Genomic DNA, 16,161 nt, shown 5'->3' on the forward strand with positions numbered 1-16,161 from the left:
TGGTTCCTCACCATCAAATTTATACAGTTAAGTTTTCCAGCATCTTTTTATCTTCCAAATAATATATGTATGGAAATAGTATTGGTAACTTCTTTCAAGGCCTCTTAACATGCAAATGTTGTAAGTACATTTTTGCTTACAGATGGACTTCTGCATTCCCCTAATCACAACTTCTTAAAACCTTAATTACAGAGGCAGCTATCTTTGTCAGAAAACAGAAGAAAAGAACTTCTCCAGAGGATAATTGTGGAGCTTGTTGAATTTATATCTCCTAAAACCCCTAAACCTGGAGAGCTTGGTGGAAGAATATCTGGATCCGTGGCTTGGAGAGTAGCCCGAGGTGAAATGGGTCTAGAGGTATGTAATTTATTCTGTAATGATATTCTCTTTTATGAGGTGCCCAATTAGGTCTTTTAAGTGACAGTTTAATGCATCTAAAAGAACCTTGTTTTACTTTTTGTTTCCCCAGTATGTAAAACTTTATAATGCACAGTGGGGAAAATACAGAATTTGGGTAATTTAGGTGGTGAAAGTGTGTATTTCTTGGTATATGCTTGAGTATATTTGGTAGTTGCAAGAAGTTGTTGATGTGATTACTGTTATATTATCCAATTTATTTTAAAATTATTACCACTTGATTAATCACCAAAATTAAATAATTTCAGTAGTTCTATGGTTAAGGTCCAGGTAAAAATCAGTGTGTTTAGTTCTGTAATGAACAGTAAAAAAAAGTGCGGTAAACCAGCTCTTAACCTAGAGAGCTTAGAATAAAATGGCTAGGGAGTGTTTAATGTAAATAGCTAGGAAGATACGTAATGAAACATACTTTTAAGGGAAACGATTCATCACACGTGGATATCAAACAGTTTTGGACAAAGGAAAGCCTTATGTCTACTTTTTCTGAATTTGCCATTGTCACAATTCATCTGTCTAGTGAGAGAAAATGTCCGGGAGAGCCTTGTGCCTAGTCGGTTTCATGCTGGCTTTTTAGTTGGTCTCGTCATCTGCAGCAGGCAGTTGTGAGCGCTGGCTCAGCCATGGAGCTACAAGAGTAAACTCGACAAATAACTCTAATCGCTGCTGATGCAGTGCAAGTTATAAGCACAAATCTAAATAAAACCTCTTTCAGAGAGCTAATTTAATTCACAGCTGTGTTCAATTTAAGGCACGGTTATTTAGGTCTTCATTTCTTTTTCTCTTTTATGGATGGCTGTGCTTCCTCTTGCATGGCATGTAAGTTGATTAAACTTTAAAAATATAAACTGGGTCATATAAGTAAATAGAAAAATGTTAACCCTAAAAAAAATTGGAACTAAATCTTAGAATCCTTTGGGGGGAAAAAGGACACACTGGTGATATTATTTTCAGAAAGCAAAGTTTTAATCTTAAAGATATTTTCTAAAACATTGACATTGCTGTGTTAAGTTGAACACGCTTCTCTTTTTCCTTTGATAATTGCTCTTCCTTTATAAAAATTCTAAGCCAGGCGTGGTGGTGCACGCTTGTAATCCCAGCATCTGGGAAGCTTAGACAGGAGGATCACAGTTTAAGGACAGCCTCAGCTACTTCGTGAGGTTCTTTGCAACCCAGTGAGACCCTGTTTTAAAATAAATAATACAAAATAGGGGTGGGGATGTAGTTCAGAGATAGAGTGCAGAGTGCCCCTGGGTTCCATCCCCAGTACCGGAAAAAAAATTATTTTAAATTTAATTCCATTTGGGTCATGTCAGCACTCTGAATTTTTTTTTTTTGGGGGGGGGGTCTGGGGATGGAACCCAGAGGCATTTGACCTCCGAGCTACACCCCCTACCCAATTTTTTATTCTTTATTTTGAAACGGGGTCTCACTGAGTTGCGGAGGGCCTCACTAAGTAGCTGAGGCTGTCCGCGAACCGCGATCCTCAGATCTCAGCCTCCCAAATGCTGGGATTACAAGCGTGCGCCACCCTGCCCGGCTCTGAAATATTTTTGATAAAGGGAAGAGGGGCTGGGGTCATGGCTTAGTGGTAGAGTGCTTGCCTGGCATGCTTGAGGCCATGGCTTTCATCCCCAGCACTGCAAAAAAATAAAAAGCTTTAAAGAAGAAAAATTGGGAAGTATTACATGCTTGTTATGAAATGTAGTATATTAATTTGTAATTGTAAAATCAATTTTTAATCTGCCTTATTTACCTTTTAGCAATGATGATATTCACAGGTTCTCCTAGAGAATTAACATCTTTTTTTTTTTTTTTTTGGTGGTACTGGGGTTCCTGGAAGCCCTTCTACCTCCGGGCTACACTCCCAGACCTATTTTTTTACATATTTTTATTTGGAAACAGGGTCTCTTAAGCCAGCGCGGCTGGCTTCGAACCTGCGTGAGACTCTTGTCTCCGCCTCCCAAGTGCGGGGATTACAAGCGTGCGCCACCACGCCTGGCAGAATTAACATCTTTTATATTTTTAACATTTTAAAATTTCAACAGTGGTGTGTGTGTGTATGTGCGCGTGCGTGTGTGTGTGTGTGTGTGTATAAACACCTTGTGTTTAAGATTGGGGGAGTTGATACAGGGGCTTGAACCCAGGGAAATTCTACCTCCAAGCTACACTACCCAGGTCCTTTTTTATTTTAAATCAGGGTCTTGCTAAGTTGCTAAGGACAGCCTCGAACCTACAATTCTCCTGTCTCAGCCTTCAAATGCAGGGATTTATAGGCATGGGCCTCTGAGCCGGGCTTAAAGATGTTTTATATTGTTCTCATTGGTTCTTGTACATTTAAAGTTTTATATTTTTTAATACCTAGTGCCCAAAGTTTAACAAAAAAAGGATTGCCTATTTTTTTTTTTTTTTTTTTTTTTGGTCGTACTGGGGTTCCTGGAAGCCCTTCTACCTCCGGGCTACGCTCCCAGACCTATTTTTACATTTTTATTTGGAAACAGGGTCTCCTAAGCCAGCGCGCGCGGCTGGCTTCGAACCTGCACAATCCTCCTGTCTCTGCCTCCCAAGTGTGGGGATTACAAGCGTGCGCCACCGTGCCCGGCAAACATTCATTGCCTATTATATTGATCAATTAGAAAGTACTGTGGTAAAGTGTTGACACAGAGTAGTAGTTCTTAAGAGTGAATGATTTGCTCTCCAGAGGGACACTGTGTTGATCACAGGCTGGGAGCGGGTGTGCCGCGCACCTTGCGGCCATGGGCCTGGCACACCTAACCACCTGCCAGGCACGGGACGGTGCCCACCACAAAGAGTGGCCTGACCCCGGGTGGGCGGGTGCCGCACCCCTGTTGACTCAGTACTCGGGAGGCTGACACAGGAGGACTATGGATCCAAGGCTGTCCTCACAGCTCGCCAAGATGCTGTTTCATAACTATCATGCTTCCTGCATTGGCCTTATTGCTGAGAATTGCTGTGGCTGTTGTGGGTCTTCTGTTTCTCCAAATGAAATTTGACTGATTCTCTAGGTCTGTGAAGAATAATATTGGTGCTTTGATGGGATTGCATTGACTTGACTCTATGGATCACTTTTTCCTGAAGGGCCATTTTGACGTTTATTCCACCTATCCAAGAACAGGGAGATCTTTCCATCTTCTAAGAGCTTCTGTTTCTTTAGTGTTTTATAATTTTCATTGTGGAGGTCTTTTTACCTTTTTGGCTAGGTTTATTCCTAGGTATTTTATTGGTTTTTGAGGTTATTGTGACTGGAATTGTTTTCTGGATTACTTAAATGGCTGAGAGTAAACCTTGGAGGTTGAATCTCTCTGGGTTCAGTCCCTAGTACCAAAAAATTATCTGACTCAAAATGCTACTGTGTCTGTAATCAAAGTGGGGTAGCCACTGAGCCAAGGCACATAAGACACAGGGTAAATATGTCTCCTTCACATGTTTGTCACTCAGTGGTTTCAGGAAGTAGGAACCACTTTATATTAAAACAAACCTGAGAGCCAGGTGTGGTGGCACGCACCTGTAATCCCAGTACTATGGAGGGTGAGACAGGAAGATTGCAAGTTCGAAGCCAGCCTCAGCACTTAGCAAGGCTTGTGATAACTTATTGAGACCCTGTTTCCAAATGAAAACAGTCTGGGGGTATAGCTAGAAGGTAGAATGCCCCTTGGTTCAATATTCAGCATCTCAATCAAACCAAAAAAAAGCACATGAGTTTATTTGGGAATAAAATACAAAAATTTCCAGGAATTTTAAAGTAAACCATGAGCCATAGTAGTTGTTTGACACATTCAGAAGAGTGTTTTAAGCTATACTTCTCGGACACTCTCCTTAGGGTATCAGGAAAGGGTCCTGATGAAATAAATGGCTTTTTGTTGAGCCCTAAAGGAGGAGAAAGATGTGGAGTATGCGGAGATTAGAGAGAGTGCCATTCCAGACAGGGTGTAGCATGTGTCAAGGCCCTGAGGCAGGAACCAACTGAAACTTTTTTTAAAATTCATTGGTGCAGTGTAATCACACATTATGAAGTACGTGGAGCTTAGAAACAGAGGGACAGGTAGCATGAGTCTGGTTGGAGAGGTAGGCAGGGACAGATTGCATGCGCCTCAGCCTTGATAATGAGCTTGGAGCGGACGCGGGATGAGGTTAGTGATGTGTGTTAAACGAAAGACACATTCCAGGCAATGCTCTTTGCTTTTGTTTGGGGACCAGGGATTCTATGTCCAAATACACTCCCAGCCCTGGTTTTTGTTGTTGTTGTTGTTGTTGTTGCTGTTGTTTATTTTGAAACAGGATCTCACTAAGTTGCGGAAGGCCTCATCGAGTAGCTGAGGCTGGCGGCAAACTTGCGATCCTGCCTCAGCCTCCCAAGTACTGGGATGACAAGCGCGTGCTACCACACTCGGCTCAGTCAGTGATTTTTAAAGATCACGCTCGTTGCTATGTAGAATATGAATAGAGGTGAGTGGAAAGCCAGGAGTCACTCTATGAGATGAGACAACGTCGGTGGTGTGGAGAAGAATTAATGAATTTTAGATACACCACAATCACCTGTGGAGTCAGAGCTCTACTCATCCTTTCTGTAGTAATGTTTGGTTTTAGATCAGTATCTTTTCATTTTATTTAACCTATAAAATATTTTGAGTTTTTCACTGGTATAATTTTTTTTCCTTTTTAAATTGAAGGAATCTATTACTACTATATATAGTAGTTACTCTTTTTATTTTTAACATCTTTCATAATGTTGAAAAACTCTCTTTTTAAGAGAAAGGAAAGCCTACAGTTCATTCCTTCTGAAAACGAGAAGATTTCCAAACAGTTCCACCTTCGTTACAATATTGTGAAAGATCATTATATCCGGGTTTCAAGTGACAATCAAACCATTTCTGGATGGGAGAATGGTGTGTGGAAAATGGAGTCCATATTCCGAAAAGTTGAAACAGACTGGAACATGGTAAGTGGCTGCGTGGAGCTTAAAACCTTTGTCATTTTTGGTTTTTGCTTTTTTGCTGATGGGAATTGAACTCGGGGATGTTCTACCTCTGAACTATACCCCTAACCTTGTTTTTATTTATTTATTTATTTATTTATTTATTTATTTATTTACTTTACTTTACTTTACTTACTTACTTACTTACGGTACTGGGGATGGAACCCAGGGACATTCTACCTCCAAGATACACCCCCAGCTCTACTTTATAGTCTCTATTTTGAAACAGAGTCTCACAGAGTTGCAAAGGGCCTCACTAAGTAGCTGAGGCTGTCCTCAAACTGCAATCCTCCTGTCTCAGCCTCTCAAATGCTGGGATTACAAGTGTGCGCCACCATGCCCGGCTGTTTTATTCTCTTTGAAATAGGACCTCACAAGTAGCTGAGGCTGGCCACGAACCTGCAACCCTCCCATCTCAGCCTCCAAGTACTAGGATCAATGGTTCTTTGTCATTGTTTAAACAGATATAGTTCAAGCCAGGTGTGGTGGTGCGTGCTTTTAATCCCAGTACTTAGGAGGCCAAGATAAAAGGATCTGGATTCTTGAACAGCCTCAGCTACTTAGTGAAGTGCTCTGCAACTTAATGAGACCCTGTTTCAAAATAAAGAATAAATAGTAGAGCTAGGGGTGTAGCTCAGAGGTAGAATGCCTCTGGGTTCAATCCCTAGTACTGCAAAAAATATATGCGTGCGTGTGTGTGCGTGCGTGTGTGTGTGTGTGTGTAGTTTGGCTTCATTATCCAGTATGCATGTGAAAACGGATGTGTCAGAATTGTTTTTAGTAATTCCTTAACTTTGGAAATAAAATATTATTCCCAACATGTAACCAAAAGTACACTAGAAATTCTTGCATTTATATCAAGATAATACCCATATTCATCAAAAAGATTGAATTCTTTTATGGGAAAAACAGTCAAGTAACCAATCCATGTGTTTTTTGGGGCATGAATATGTAAAATGTATTGCTATTTAATTCCTTTGCAGATATATATTATTAACCTACTAAGTATAAGTTGCTGAGGAGTGTCATAGATTTAGCCCCAAATCTCAGGAAGCTAGTCATCTAAGAGACTGATTTCATGAAGATGTGGGTGGTTGAGGAGTGGCTCTGGTGATCTCTTCATGTCTTAAAGAGTGAGTAAGTAAATGGAGGCTGGAGCCACAGTAGATCCTTTATGCTGGACCTCACATTGTTATCACATGTTATCAGTAATAAGTTAAGTCTTTTCCTTCATAGAAACACTATAAATAAACTCAACTACTCAAAATGGTTGTAATGCATTACCAATAGGGGTGCGTGTGTGTGTGCGTGTGTGTGTGTGTGTGTGCACGTGCGCGCGCACACGTGCGTTTTGTACTGGGATTGAGCCAGGATCTCACTTGTTGGATGAGAGTCTCACTACTTGCTGAGGCTGTCCTCAAACCTGTTATCCTCCTGTCACAGCCTCCCAAGTACTGGGATCACAAGCTTGTGCCACCACACCTGGCCTTATGGTTAGATTTCATAGGGTATAAGTTACTTATAGGGAACTTTTGAAGTTAATTTGCTGAGATATTTGAGTGGAAAAGGAATGTAATGAGGGTCTGCCATAGCTTATGAGCATGGATTGTGCTCTCGCCGTGTGGGTGCTGGTTAGCACCACAGAGGACAAAAAGGCATCCAGAAATCAGGACTCTACTTTCTTCGCTTTTTTTTTCCAATTATAAGATTTTGTCCCAAAACTTAACCTATAAATATCCAGTTCAAATCACATTATCTACTAATAAAAATAAGGATTTTTTATATTAAACCAAGAATACATTACAGAATTATTAAGATTGTAAATTTTGGAGTGTTCTTCTTTCACTAAATAAGCATGTAAAAATAAAAGTTTTAATGTCGAGGTGCACATGTCTGTAAATGATGTGTAGTTGCTGAGGATGAGCGTCTCTGGAAGGCTGTCTTTAGCCTAAAGATTCCTCTAAAGAGAGAACAGGAGTGTTATTTATTCAAGGACTAGTCTATAATTGCTGAACCGAAGGAAAGTCATGGATTTTTTTCCTGAACAAGTGTTGATAGGGAAAATCATGGAGGAAACGGCGCGATGCAGAAGATAGAAGTGCGGAGAAGCAGGCTGTCGTACCCGCTCCGCGTTTCCCGGGTGCCTGTTGGTGGGCATTATTCGTAGCTCCAGTGGGGAGGTAGATGAAGATACAGGTTGTGCCCTGATCTAATAGAGGAAACAGGAGCATGAGCAGCCATCTCAGCCACCACGCAGCGTGCTATAATAAGAATATCAGCACATTGCCATGGAAACCCTGAGGTGCAGTAATTAGCTCTGGCTGTGGGAGTTGGGCAAAGCTGCACAGAGCAGGCGACATTGGAGCCGGACGCTGAAGGACGGGGAGGTGTTTGTCAGCAAGAAACAGCAGCAAAAAGGCCTGAGGCGCACACAGCTCCAGGTAGAGCGGTGTGGCCAGTGGGCGTGTGGATGAGAGGCCAGTGCGCGCCGTGAGCCCGGAAGGGGACCCTAGCTGAGGGCCTCCTGCTCCGACATGCTTCTGTGTGGGGTTCCTTTGATAAAAGTTGAATAAATCCATTACTAGCTACAATCATGCAGAGAGTGATAACTGAGAAGTGACTGTTGTCATCTAGATGTGTCTATTCCATTTAAATCAGGACTTCTGGTGCCTCACCTGCGCAGCTGCAGGTCAGTGTCTCCAGCTCCTGGGTAGGCGACCACTCCCATCAGTCTTTCCTCAGTGCCCCCAGCCTCGTATCGTAGCAGGCACGTGAGCCTGCTCTCGGACCCTTAGAATGGTCACCCTCAGGAGGTCCTTTCCCAGGCTCCCATGGACTTGTGAAATCATACTGTTTACAAATACATATACGGTGATATCTGAATTGAAAAAAAAATAGAGCAAAATCAAGAAAACCAGTACTTTTGGAGAAGCAAGTGATAACACTTCAGTTCCTAACTAGTCTCCCTGCTCTGGTCCCCTCCAGGATGCCACAGAATGCTGCACTCCGAGGGGCCATGTATTCGGTGGCATTCCGAGCGGCCTAGAAGCCTCCGCGGCCCTGGAGCTGGCCTCTGCCTCCTCTCCTGCCGGGCTTGGCTCTGCATTCTAGCTGCCCTCTCCTGCCTTCTCCACAGAAACCTTACTTTCCTTCCTATTCCTCTGACTTCTTGTCCTCAGAACTTGGCTTAAAGCGCACCCTCTGCAGCCCCAGCTGACTGATCCGTCCTGCCCTTCATAGGGTCGCTGCACCCTGGACCTCTCCTTCCTCGCATGCATTCAGCAGTTAGGAGTAAGAAAAGCATCTCTCCCACCAGGGCCTTAACATTCCTGCTCACTTTGTGCTCATGGATCTGGTGCTCAACATGCTAAGTGCTCAGGAAACACTGTTGAGTGTCTATGTGTGACGAGTCCTGCACTGCCCTGAGCTGTGTAAAGCACAGGAGGGCCTCTGCGTCGGTCAGTGTTTCCTGGGCGCTCCTAGACACTTTGGGGGTATGTTACTGGGGATTGAATCCAGAGGCATTGTACCTCTGAATTACACCCCAAGACAGGTCTCTTACTTGGGAGCAGGGTCTTGTTAGGCTGTTGAGGGCCTCGCTAAGCTGCCGAGGCTGGCTTCAGACCTGTGATCCTGTCAGCCCCAGCACTGGGATTGCAAGCGTGCACCACCACGCCCAGCCTGATTTTGAGTTTTGAGCATTTTGTCACTGATACTGTTTGAGAACTTTTGATACATGGCATTGTGTCAAGAATTCATTTCATTAGTCATTCAGCAAACATATACCTCAACAAACGTGCTTGGTGTGCAGGTGGAAGAATTAGGAGGCTTGCCTCTTTCTGGGCACTGGGGTGCATACCCATAATCCCAATGCGGGGGTGGGGGGGCTGAGACAGGAGGATTGCAGGTTCAAGGCCAGCCTCAGCAACTTAGTGAGACCTGTTTCAAAATTAAAAAGGGGCCAGGGATGAATGCCCTGGATTCAGTCCCAATACCCAAAAAAAAAAAAAAAAAAAAAAAAGCCTCAAGACAGGCACAAGCCAGGCATGGTGGCGCACGCTTGTAATCCCAGCAGTCGGGAGGCTGAGATAGGAGGGTCACCCTTCTCTGCCATCCTGAGCTACTTAGTGAGGCACTTTGCAACTCAGACCCTGTTTCAAAATAAAAAGACTAACTGCTAGGACTGAGGGTGTGGCTCGGAGGTACAATGCCCCTGAGTTCCATCCCCAGTACCACGAGAAAAAGACAAGTGTGGACTGGTGTAGGAAAGTCCCTGAGAAGCTGCCTAGGTTAATGGAGTAAATGCTAGAAGATTATGAACCTGGACATTACTGAGGGAAGGCGGCAGAAGGAGGAGCTGCTGATCCTGAGGGGGGTGTTCTCGAAGAAATCCTCCTCTGAATATATGCATGTTTGTATGCAAAAATACTTAATATTTATTAAACTCTCTGATGTATCCAGACTGTCGCCTCCAGACTTACATCAGGCAAAGCACATGAAAGTTAGGTAAGGCTTACGGTCTTGGCAGTTCCCGGAGGGATGAAACTGTGGAGGACCCTGAAAGCTAGTCGTTTGGACTTCAAGCGGAGCCAGGTGCTTGCGGCACATTCTAGAGCTGGCAGATGGCGTGAGGAAAACGGGCCTTTAGAAACCTGAATCTGAAGCCAGGTACAGTGGCACTCACCTGTAGTCCCTGTACTTGGGAGGCTGAGACAGGAGGATTGCAAGTTGGAGGCCAGTCTCAAAAAAGGAAAAGAAAATAGGGTCTGCTTGGAATGTACTCGGTGGTAGAATGCCCCGGTTCACTCCTAGTAAGAGGGGAGAGGCAGCGGGAGCCAGAGAGGGGAGCCGAGAGGCCGTGGTGCTGAGAATGGAGCAGTGCTGGGCGGCTGCAGCACAGTGAGCGGAGAGTTCCAGCTCCAGTGTAAGTGCAGTGTAAATGAAGAAGGGTTTTCTTGAGATTTATTTCAAAGAAGTGCATAGAGTTTTGTGGGAGTGTGGCTGTAAGGATTGATAGTTGAAGAGTCAGATTCTTAGGAGTTTGCCCTGAGTGAATAAAGTTCGCTCTGAAGGATGGAGGTTATGGGCGTCGCATCAGTAGACTGAGGCGTGTTGACCGGAGGACGCAGCTGGAGGCCTGGGCTCCCTCGGCCGTGCCTGTGTGAGGAGGTGAGGGGTGCGGATGGGAGAGCAGCCGTGCGGTGAGGAAGTGCCGTTCACCCCGGCACTGAGCCCTGTATTTGGGAGGCTGCGGCAGGAGGGTGGAGTTCTCCAGGCAGCCTCAGCACGTAGCGAGACACAAATCCACCGAGCAAGACCCCTTCAGGCTAGAGTTTAGCTTGATGGTCGGTGCCTCTGGGTTCAATCCCCAGTACCACAGAAAGAACACTGGTGTCAAAGCTGAGGTGTCTTGTGGTTTAGAGGGTGGGCCTGTCTGACTCTAGAAAGTTCCATGAAAATGCAGAGTAAGCAGATAAACTAAAGAATATCCTTTGTGGAACTACTAGAAAGTATTATGCTAGTGAGGGCAGCTTGCTTGAGCAAGTGCGGGCCACGTCCACTTGCTCAGATGGGGAGCTAGTCAGGTAACGGGGGGAGGCGGGGAGGTGAAAAGAGACAGCTCAGGGACGCCGTGTTCACATAGAGTTATCAGCAATTCAGCACTGCATGGGCGGGAGGGCGCAGGTAGGTCTGGGTGTAACACACACACATACACATAGGTACTGTACACTTCTAAAGTTTCTATCACTGTGGACTTCATTACGATGTGTAATCATGCACCAGTAAAAATAATAAAATCATTTTCAGCAGTATTTGTCTTAAAGCTGATCTTAAATAACTGAACTTCATTTAGAAGAGAGTAACTTAGCAAATCTGATCGGCGTCAAGTCCTCTGGAGCCGTACTTAGAGGGCACCTAAGCTCAGGTAACTTTCTACCAGACCAAAAGATGCTGTAGGAAAAGGCGTGATCGAGTAGAACAATGTCAGCAGGGGGTCTTTTCAGTGGGGAGGAAGCCTTGTTAAATAACTGTTTGTGCAAGTGCCCTGTGAGCTGAAGGTTCTCACTGTTCTCTCCACCGTCCGATGACCCCTCTAAACTCCTTTTCCCCTTTTTCCTACCATATAGGTGTATTTAGCCCGAAAGGAAGGATCATCTTTCGCTTATATTTCCTGGAAGTTCGAGTGTGGGTCAGTCGGCCTAAAAGTAGATAGCATTTCAGTTAGAACGAGCAGCCAGACGTTCCAGACTGGGATGGTGAAGTGGAAGCTGCGATCCGACGCGGCACAGGTGGACCTGACGGGAGGTACGCGAAGCCGGGGCCAGCCGGGAGGGCCAGGGTGTGCCCCCGCTGTGCCTGCCTGAGGTCCAGCTCTGACCTGTACAACTTACTCACACCGTTGTGGCAAAGTATTTAAAAACAAGGCTAGCCGGGCGTGGTGGCGCGCACTTGTAATCCCAGCATTCAGGAGGCTGAGACAGGAGGATCGCAGTTTGCAGACAGCCTCGGCTGCTTAGTGAGCCCCTTTACAACTCAGACCTTGTTTCAAAATAAAGAATAAAAAGTAGGGCTGGGACTGTAGCTCAAAGGTACAATGCCCCTGGGTTCCATCCCCAGTATTGCAAAAAACTGAAGGCTTGTTTAGCCTCATGTTACTTTGTGTAAAACACAAATGCAAGAAGAAAAGTCATTTCTTTGTTTCAAAGGATGCATTTCCTCCATATAGAATAATGTGTACTTGGAGTTTCTGTTAATTTATCAAAAGTTCCACATTATTGTTCCACAACTTTTTATGCTGTGATGACTTCCTCTGGATCTTAAAATAGCCAATTATAAGTTAATATTATTGCAGGTATTTGGGTTTTGTTGGGGGGGGGTGTATGTATGTTACTAGGGATGGAACCCGGGGGCATTCTACCTCTGAATGACACCCCAGCCCTTCTTATTTTGAAACAGGATCTCACTTGATTGCTGAAAGTCTTGCTACGCTGCTGAGGCTGCCCTCAAACCTGTGATCCTCCTGCTTCCACCTCCCAAGAACTGGGATGATAGGCCGACTAATTTTAACCAGAAATTAGACTAGAAAGTGCATCTCAAAACTCTTTATGCTCTGTAAACTACCAAAAGTAAACTGTTAATTGTTTTTCCCCCCAACAGATAAAACTCTTCACTCCTATCAGGATTTTTCTGGTGCCACTGAAGTTATTTTGGAAGCAGAACTAAGCAGAGGAGATGGCAGTGTTGCTTGGCAACACACCCAGCTGTTTAGACAAAGCTTAAATGACCATGAAGAAAATTGTTTGGAAATAATTATAAAATTCAGTGACCTTTGAGAACCTGAACACTGTAGAAAAGCTGGCAGTGATCAGGCCTGCCCTGGCCTAGAGTAAAGTCTGTTGGTTCAGTGTGCGCTTAGTTGTTAGTTTACTACCCTGTGCTAGCACATTTCTTTTGCTGGTTATCCATCATGTAATCCTTATTAAAATATATCTTTATATTGTGGACCATCATGGAACCTTGAATTAAAAACACCCTTCCATATGTGGCTATAATGCAACGCAGCATCTTCTTACTCCCATATGAGGTTTTAATATAAATTACACACGTACTATGATGGTGTTCATGATTAAATGCTATTCATGATTATGTTACAAATCCCTGGCTAATAGGAATTTAACGTTTCCTTATCAGCCATTTCTTTATAAGTGGTTAAATTTAGGTTTTTCTAAATTCTTAATTTTTAATAAATGTGAAAGTACAGTATCTCTTAAGTTATATAATGCATGAGTTTTTATGATTGTAAATATGTAGGCATTTAAGAAATAAAATGAATTATTTTGCCTTACATCTTTTTAGCATTTACTTTGGCTAAATATGAATCTTTACTGTGTATGCTAAATGTTGAAATTAACATTTAACATTGACAGCATGTATTCATCTACATTGTAAATTTCATAATTTGTGAACACTCAAATGCTTTACTTTTGAGTTGTATTTTTATCTACCTCATTGAATAAAATATTCTTGACTTTGAGGCTTTGTAACTCTGTTCACAGTGTTTATACACTAGAGCAGGTTTTTTCTCAGTGTTCTGTATAGCCTCAGTTCAGTGAATGTATTAAGCCTGCGTGTGCAAGGCGTTGTGCTAGCACTTGGAGCAGCGGCGAGAAGACGCGGCCAGGCCTCCGGGCCCTCCCTCTCGGCGGTGACGGCAAAAGCGAGTTCTCAGCCTTCATGTGCGAAAGGCACTTGCTCAGAGAACCCCCCACCCCATACGACTCGGGAGAACACCCCAGGTGTCATAAAATATGTAATATACTGAAGCAAAGGCCTCAGCATTTGCCTTTTAATTTCAGCCAGACTGAGAATCACTGACTGCGAGAAAGTTGCTTTTCAAAAGAAACACTTTGTGTTTGAACTTCATTATGTCTTGAATATTAGACTTCTGGGACCTTCTGAGTTAATCATAGCCTATATACTGGTCAGGTACTAAAATTGGAGACTTGACACTTCTGTTGCAGTGTCTAATGTTGGCACCAGGAGTGTTCTTTCTGTTGGTCTCTACCAACCGTAACCTACATGAAAAAACCGAGATCTACAGGCATCATTGTAAAGATGGTCATAGAGCTGTTGGAACTCAACTGAATATACTTTATCTTGGAAAAGAATACATTCTAATTTTTACTGTGGCTTTAAGCAAAAAAATGGAGTTCAAATGTCCTATGCTTTCAAAAAAGTGAATTGGCAAGGAAAAAAAGACACACTCTTGGTGAGGGGGCTCTTTTTTGTAGTGGTAGGAATTTAACCTAGGACCTCACACATGCTAAGCAAGTACTCTGCCACTAAACGACACCGCAGCCTCCACACTTTTCTTCAATATATTCCATGAGCATTTCAACTCTTTAGATAAGGGGGAATGGGGAGGTACTGGGGCTTAGGCCCAGAGATAGTCTGCCACTGACTTCTACAGCCCAACGCAGCCTTTTTTTTTTTTTTTTTTTTTTGGTGGTACTGGGGATGGAACCCTTCTACCTCCAGGCTACACTCCCAGACCTGTTTTATATTTTATTTGGAAACGGTCTCTTAAGCCAGCGCAGCTGGCTTCGAACCTGCACGCGATCCTCCTGTCTCTGCCTCCCAAGCGCAGGGATTACAAGCGTGCGCCACTACGCCCGGCTCTTATTTTCTATTTTGAAGCAGTGTCTCCCTAAGTTTCCCCAGCTGGCCTCAAACTTTTGAACCTCTTGCCTCAGCTTCCAAGTAGCTGAGATTACAGGTGTGCCACACACCCAACATGTTAATATTTTATGTGGGGGAGGGGTACTGAGGATTGGACGCAGGAGCATTCTACCTCTATAACCCCAGCCCCTTTAATTTTTTATTTTGAAACATCCTCCCTGTTTCAAAATAAACCACACTTTGACCTTGAACTTCAATCTTTCTGTTTCAGTCTCAAGTACTAGGATTACAGGCATATTGCCACCATTCCCAAATAGGTTTTTGTTTGGGGTACAATGGATTGAACTCGGGGGCACTTTACCTCTGAAATGCACATGTAGCCCGTATATTTTATCTTGAAATAGGGTCCTCCTAAATGACAGAGGTTGGCCTTAAAAACCTGCAGTCTTCCTGTTTCAGCCTCCCAAGTCTGTACCACCACACCAAGCAAATTGCTATTGTATTATAGATATGAATTGGAGCAATTCTTGATTGTATATGAAGTTAAGTGACAGTAAATTGGCAGGGCGGCTGTTAATTTAGGCAAAGTAGGTCTGATGCTACAGATCCCTTCATAAACCAGCATTCACATTACGTTTACTCTATGGTAATTATTCAGGATCTTCTCACTTGAACAAGCCTAGCTTGTGGCGAAAGAACCGATGCTAGCCAGGCGTGGTGACGCACGCTTGTAATCCCCGCGCTTGGGAGGCGGAGACAGGAGGGTCATGCAGGTTCAAAGCCAGACTCACTGTCTTAGGAGACTCTGTTTCCAAATAAAATAGGTCTGGGAGTCAAATAAAATAGGTCTGGGAGTGTAGCCCGGAGGTAGAAGGGTTTCCAAGAACCCCAATATCACCAAAACAAACAAAAGAACACATGCTAAATCATTTAGAGAATAACTATACAGGAAGTTCTTTTTCTTCCCTGACACTGAGATTGAACCCAGAGACATTCTACCTGAGCTACACCCTCAGCCCTTGGGGGGTTTGGTTTGTTTTGTGTGTGTGTGTGTGTGTGTGTGTGTGTGTGGTACTGGGGGTGGAACCCAGAGGCTTTCTACCTCCGGGCTATACTCCCAGACCTATTTTATACTTTATTTGGAAACAGGGTCTCACTAAGTTGCTGAGAGCCTCACTAAGTAGCTGAGGCTGGCTTCGAACCCATGCGATCCTCCTGTCTCAGCCTCCCAAGCGCGGGGATTACAAGCGTGTGCCACCACGCCCAGCGGTTTTGTTTTGAAACAGGGTCTCACCAGGTTGCTGAGGCTGTCACTGAGTCAGGTCCTCTTGCCTTGGCCTCCCAAGTTTTGTTGTGCACCACCACGCCCCGCTATGCCACGTTCTTAACTCATGCCTCTGATTGCCACTGCAGCCACACATTAAGGATTTATGGAGCTGGGCACGCTTGTAATCCCAACATTTGGGAGGCTGAGGCAGGAAGATCGTGATTCGCGGACAGTTTCAGCTACTTAGGCCCTTTGCAACTCAGTGACACCCTGTTTCAAAATAAAGAGTATAAAACAGGGCTGG

General features: G+C 44.1%; 1 protein-coding gene across 4 annotated transcripts in view; it reads left to right on the forward strand.

The window, feature by feature from the left end:
* NGLY1 (N-glycanase 1) overlaps positions 1 to 12,744 on the forward strand; it is a gene marked incomplete at both ends in the record, with an annotated part of 58,123 nt that extends 45,379 nt beyond the window's left edge. For 2 of the 4 annotated variants that reach the window (XM_080715258.1, XM_080715259.1), the window contains 4 exons: positions 193 to 357; positions 5,186 to 5,374; positions 11,539 to 11,716; positions 12,569 to 12,744. In XM_080715258.1, the coding sequence (XP_080571384.1) occupies positions 193 to 357; positions 5,186 to 5,374; positions 11,539 to 11,716; positions 12,569 to 12,744 (708 nt within the window). The remainder of the gene's footprint in view (positions 1 to 192; positions 358 to 5,185; positions 5,375 to 11,538; positions 11,717 to 12,568) is intronic. The other 2 variants (XM_080715260.1, XM_080715261.1) reach the window with 2 other exon arrangements.
* Positions 12,745 to 16,161: the final 3,417 nt, after the last annotated feature.

Source organism: Muscardinus avellanarius (genome assembly GCF_963383645.1).
Source record: "Muscardinus avellanarius genome assembly, chromosome: 18".
NCBI classification, from domain to species: Eukaryota; Metazoa; Chordata; class Mammalia; order Rodentia; family Gliridae; genus Muscardinus; species Muscardinus avellanarius.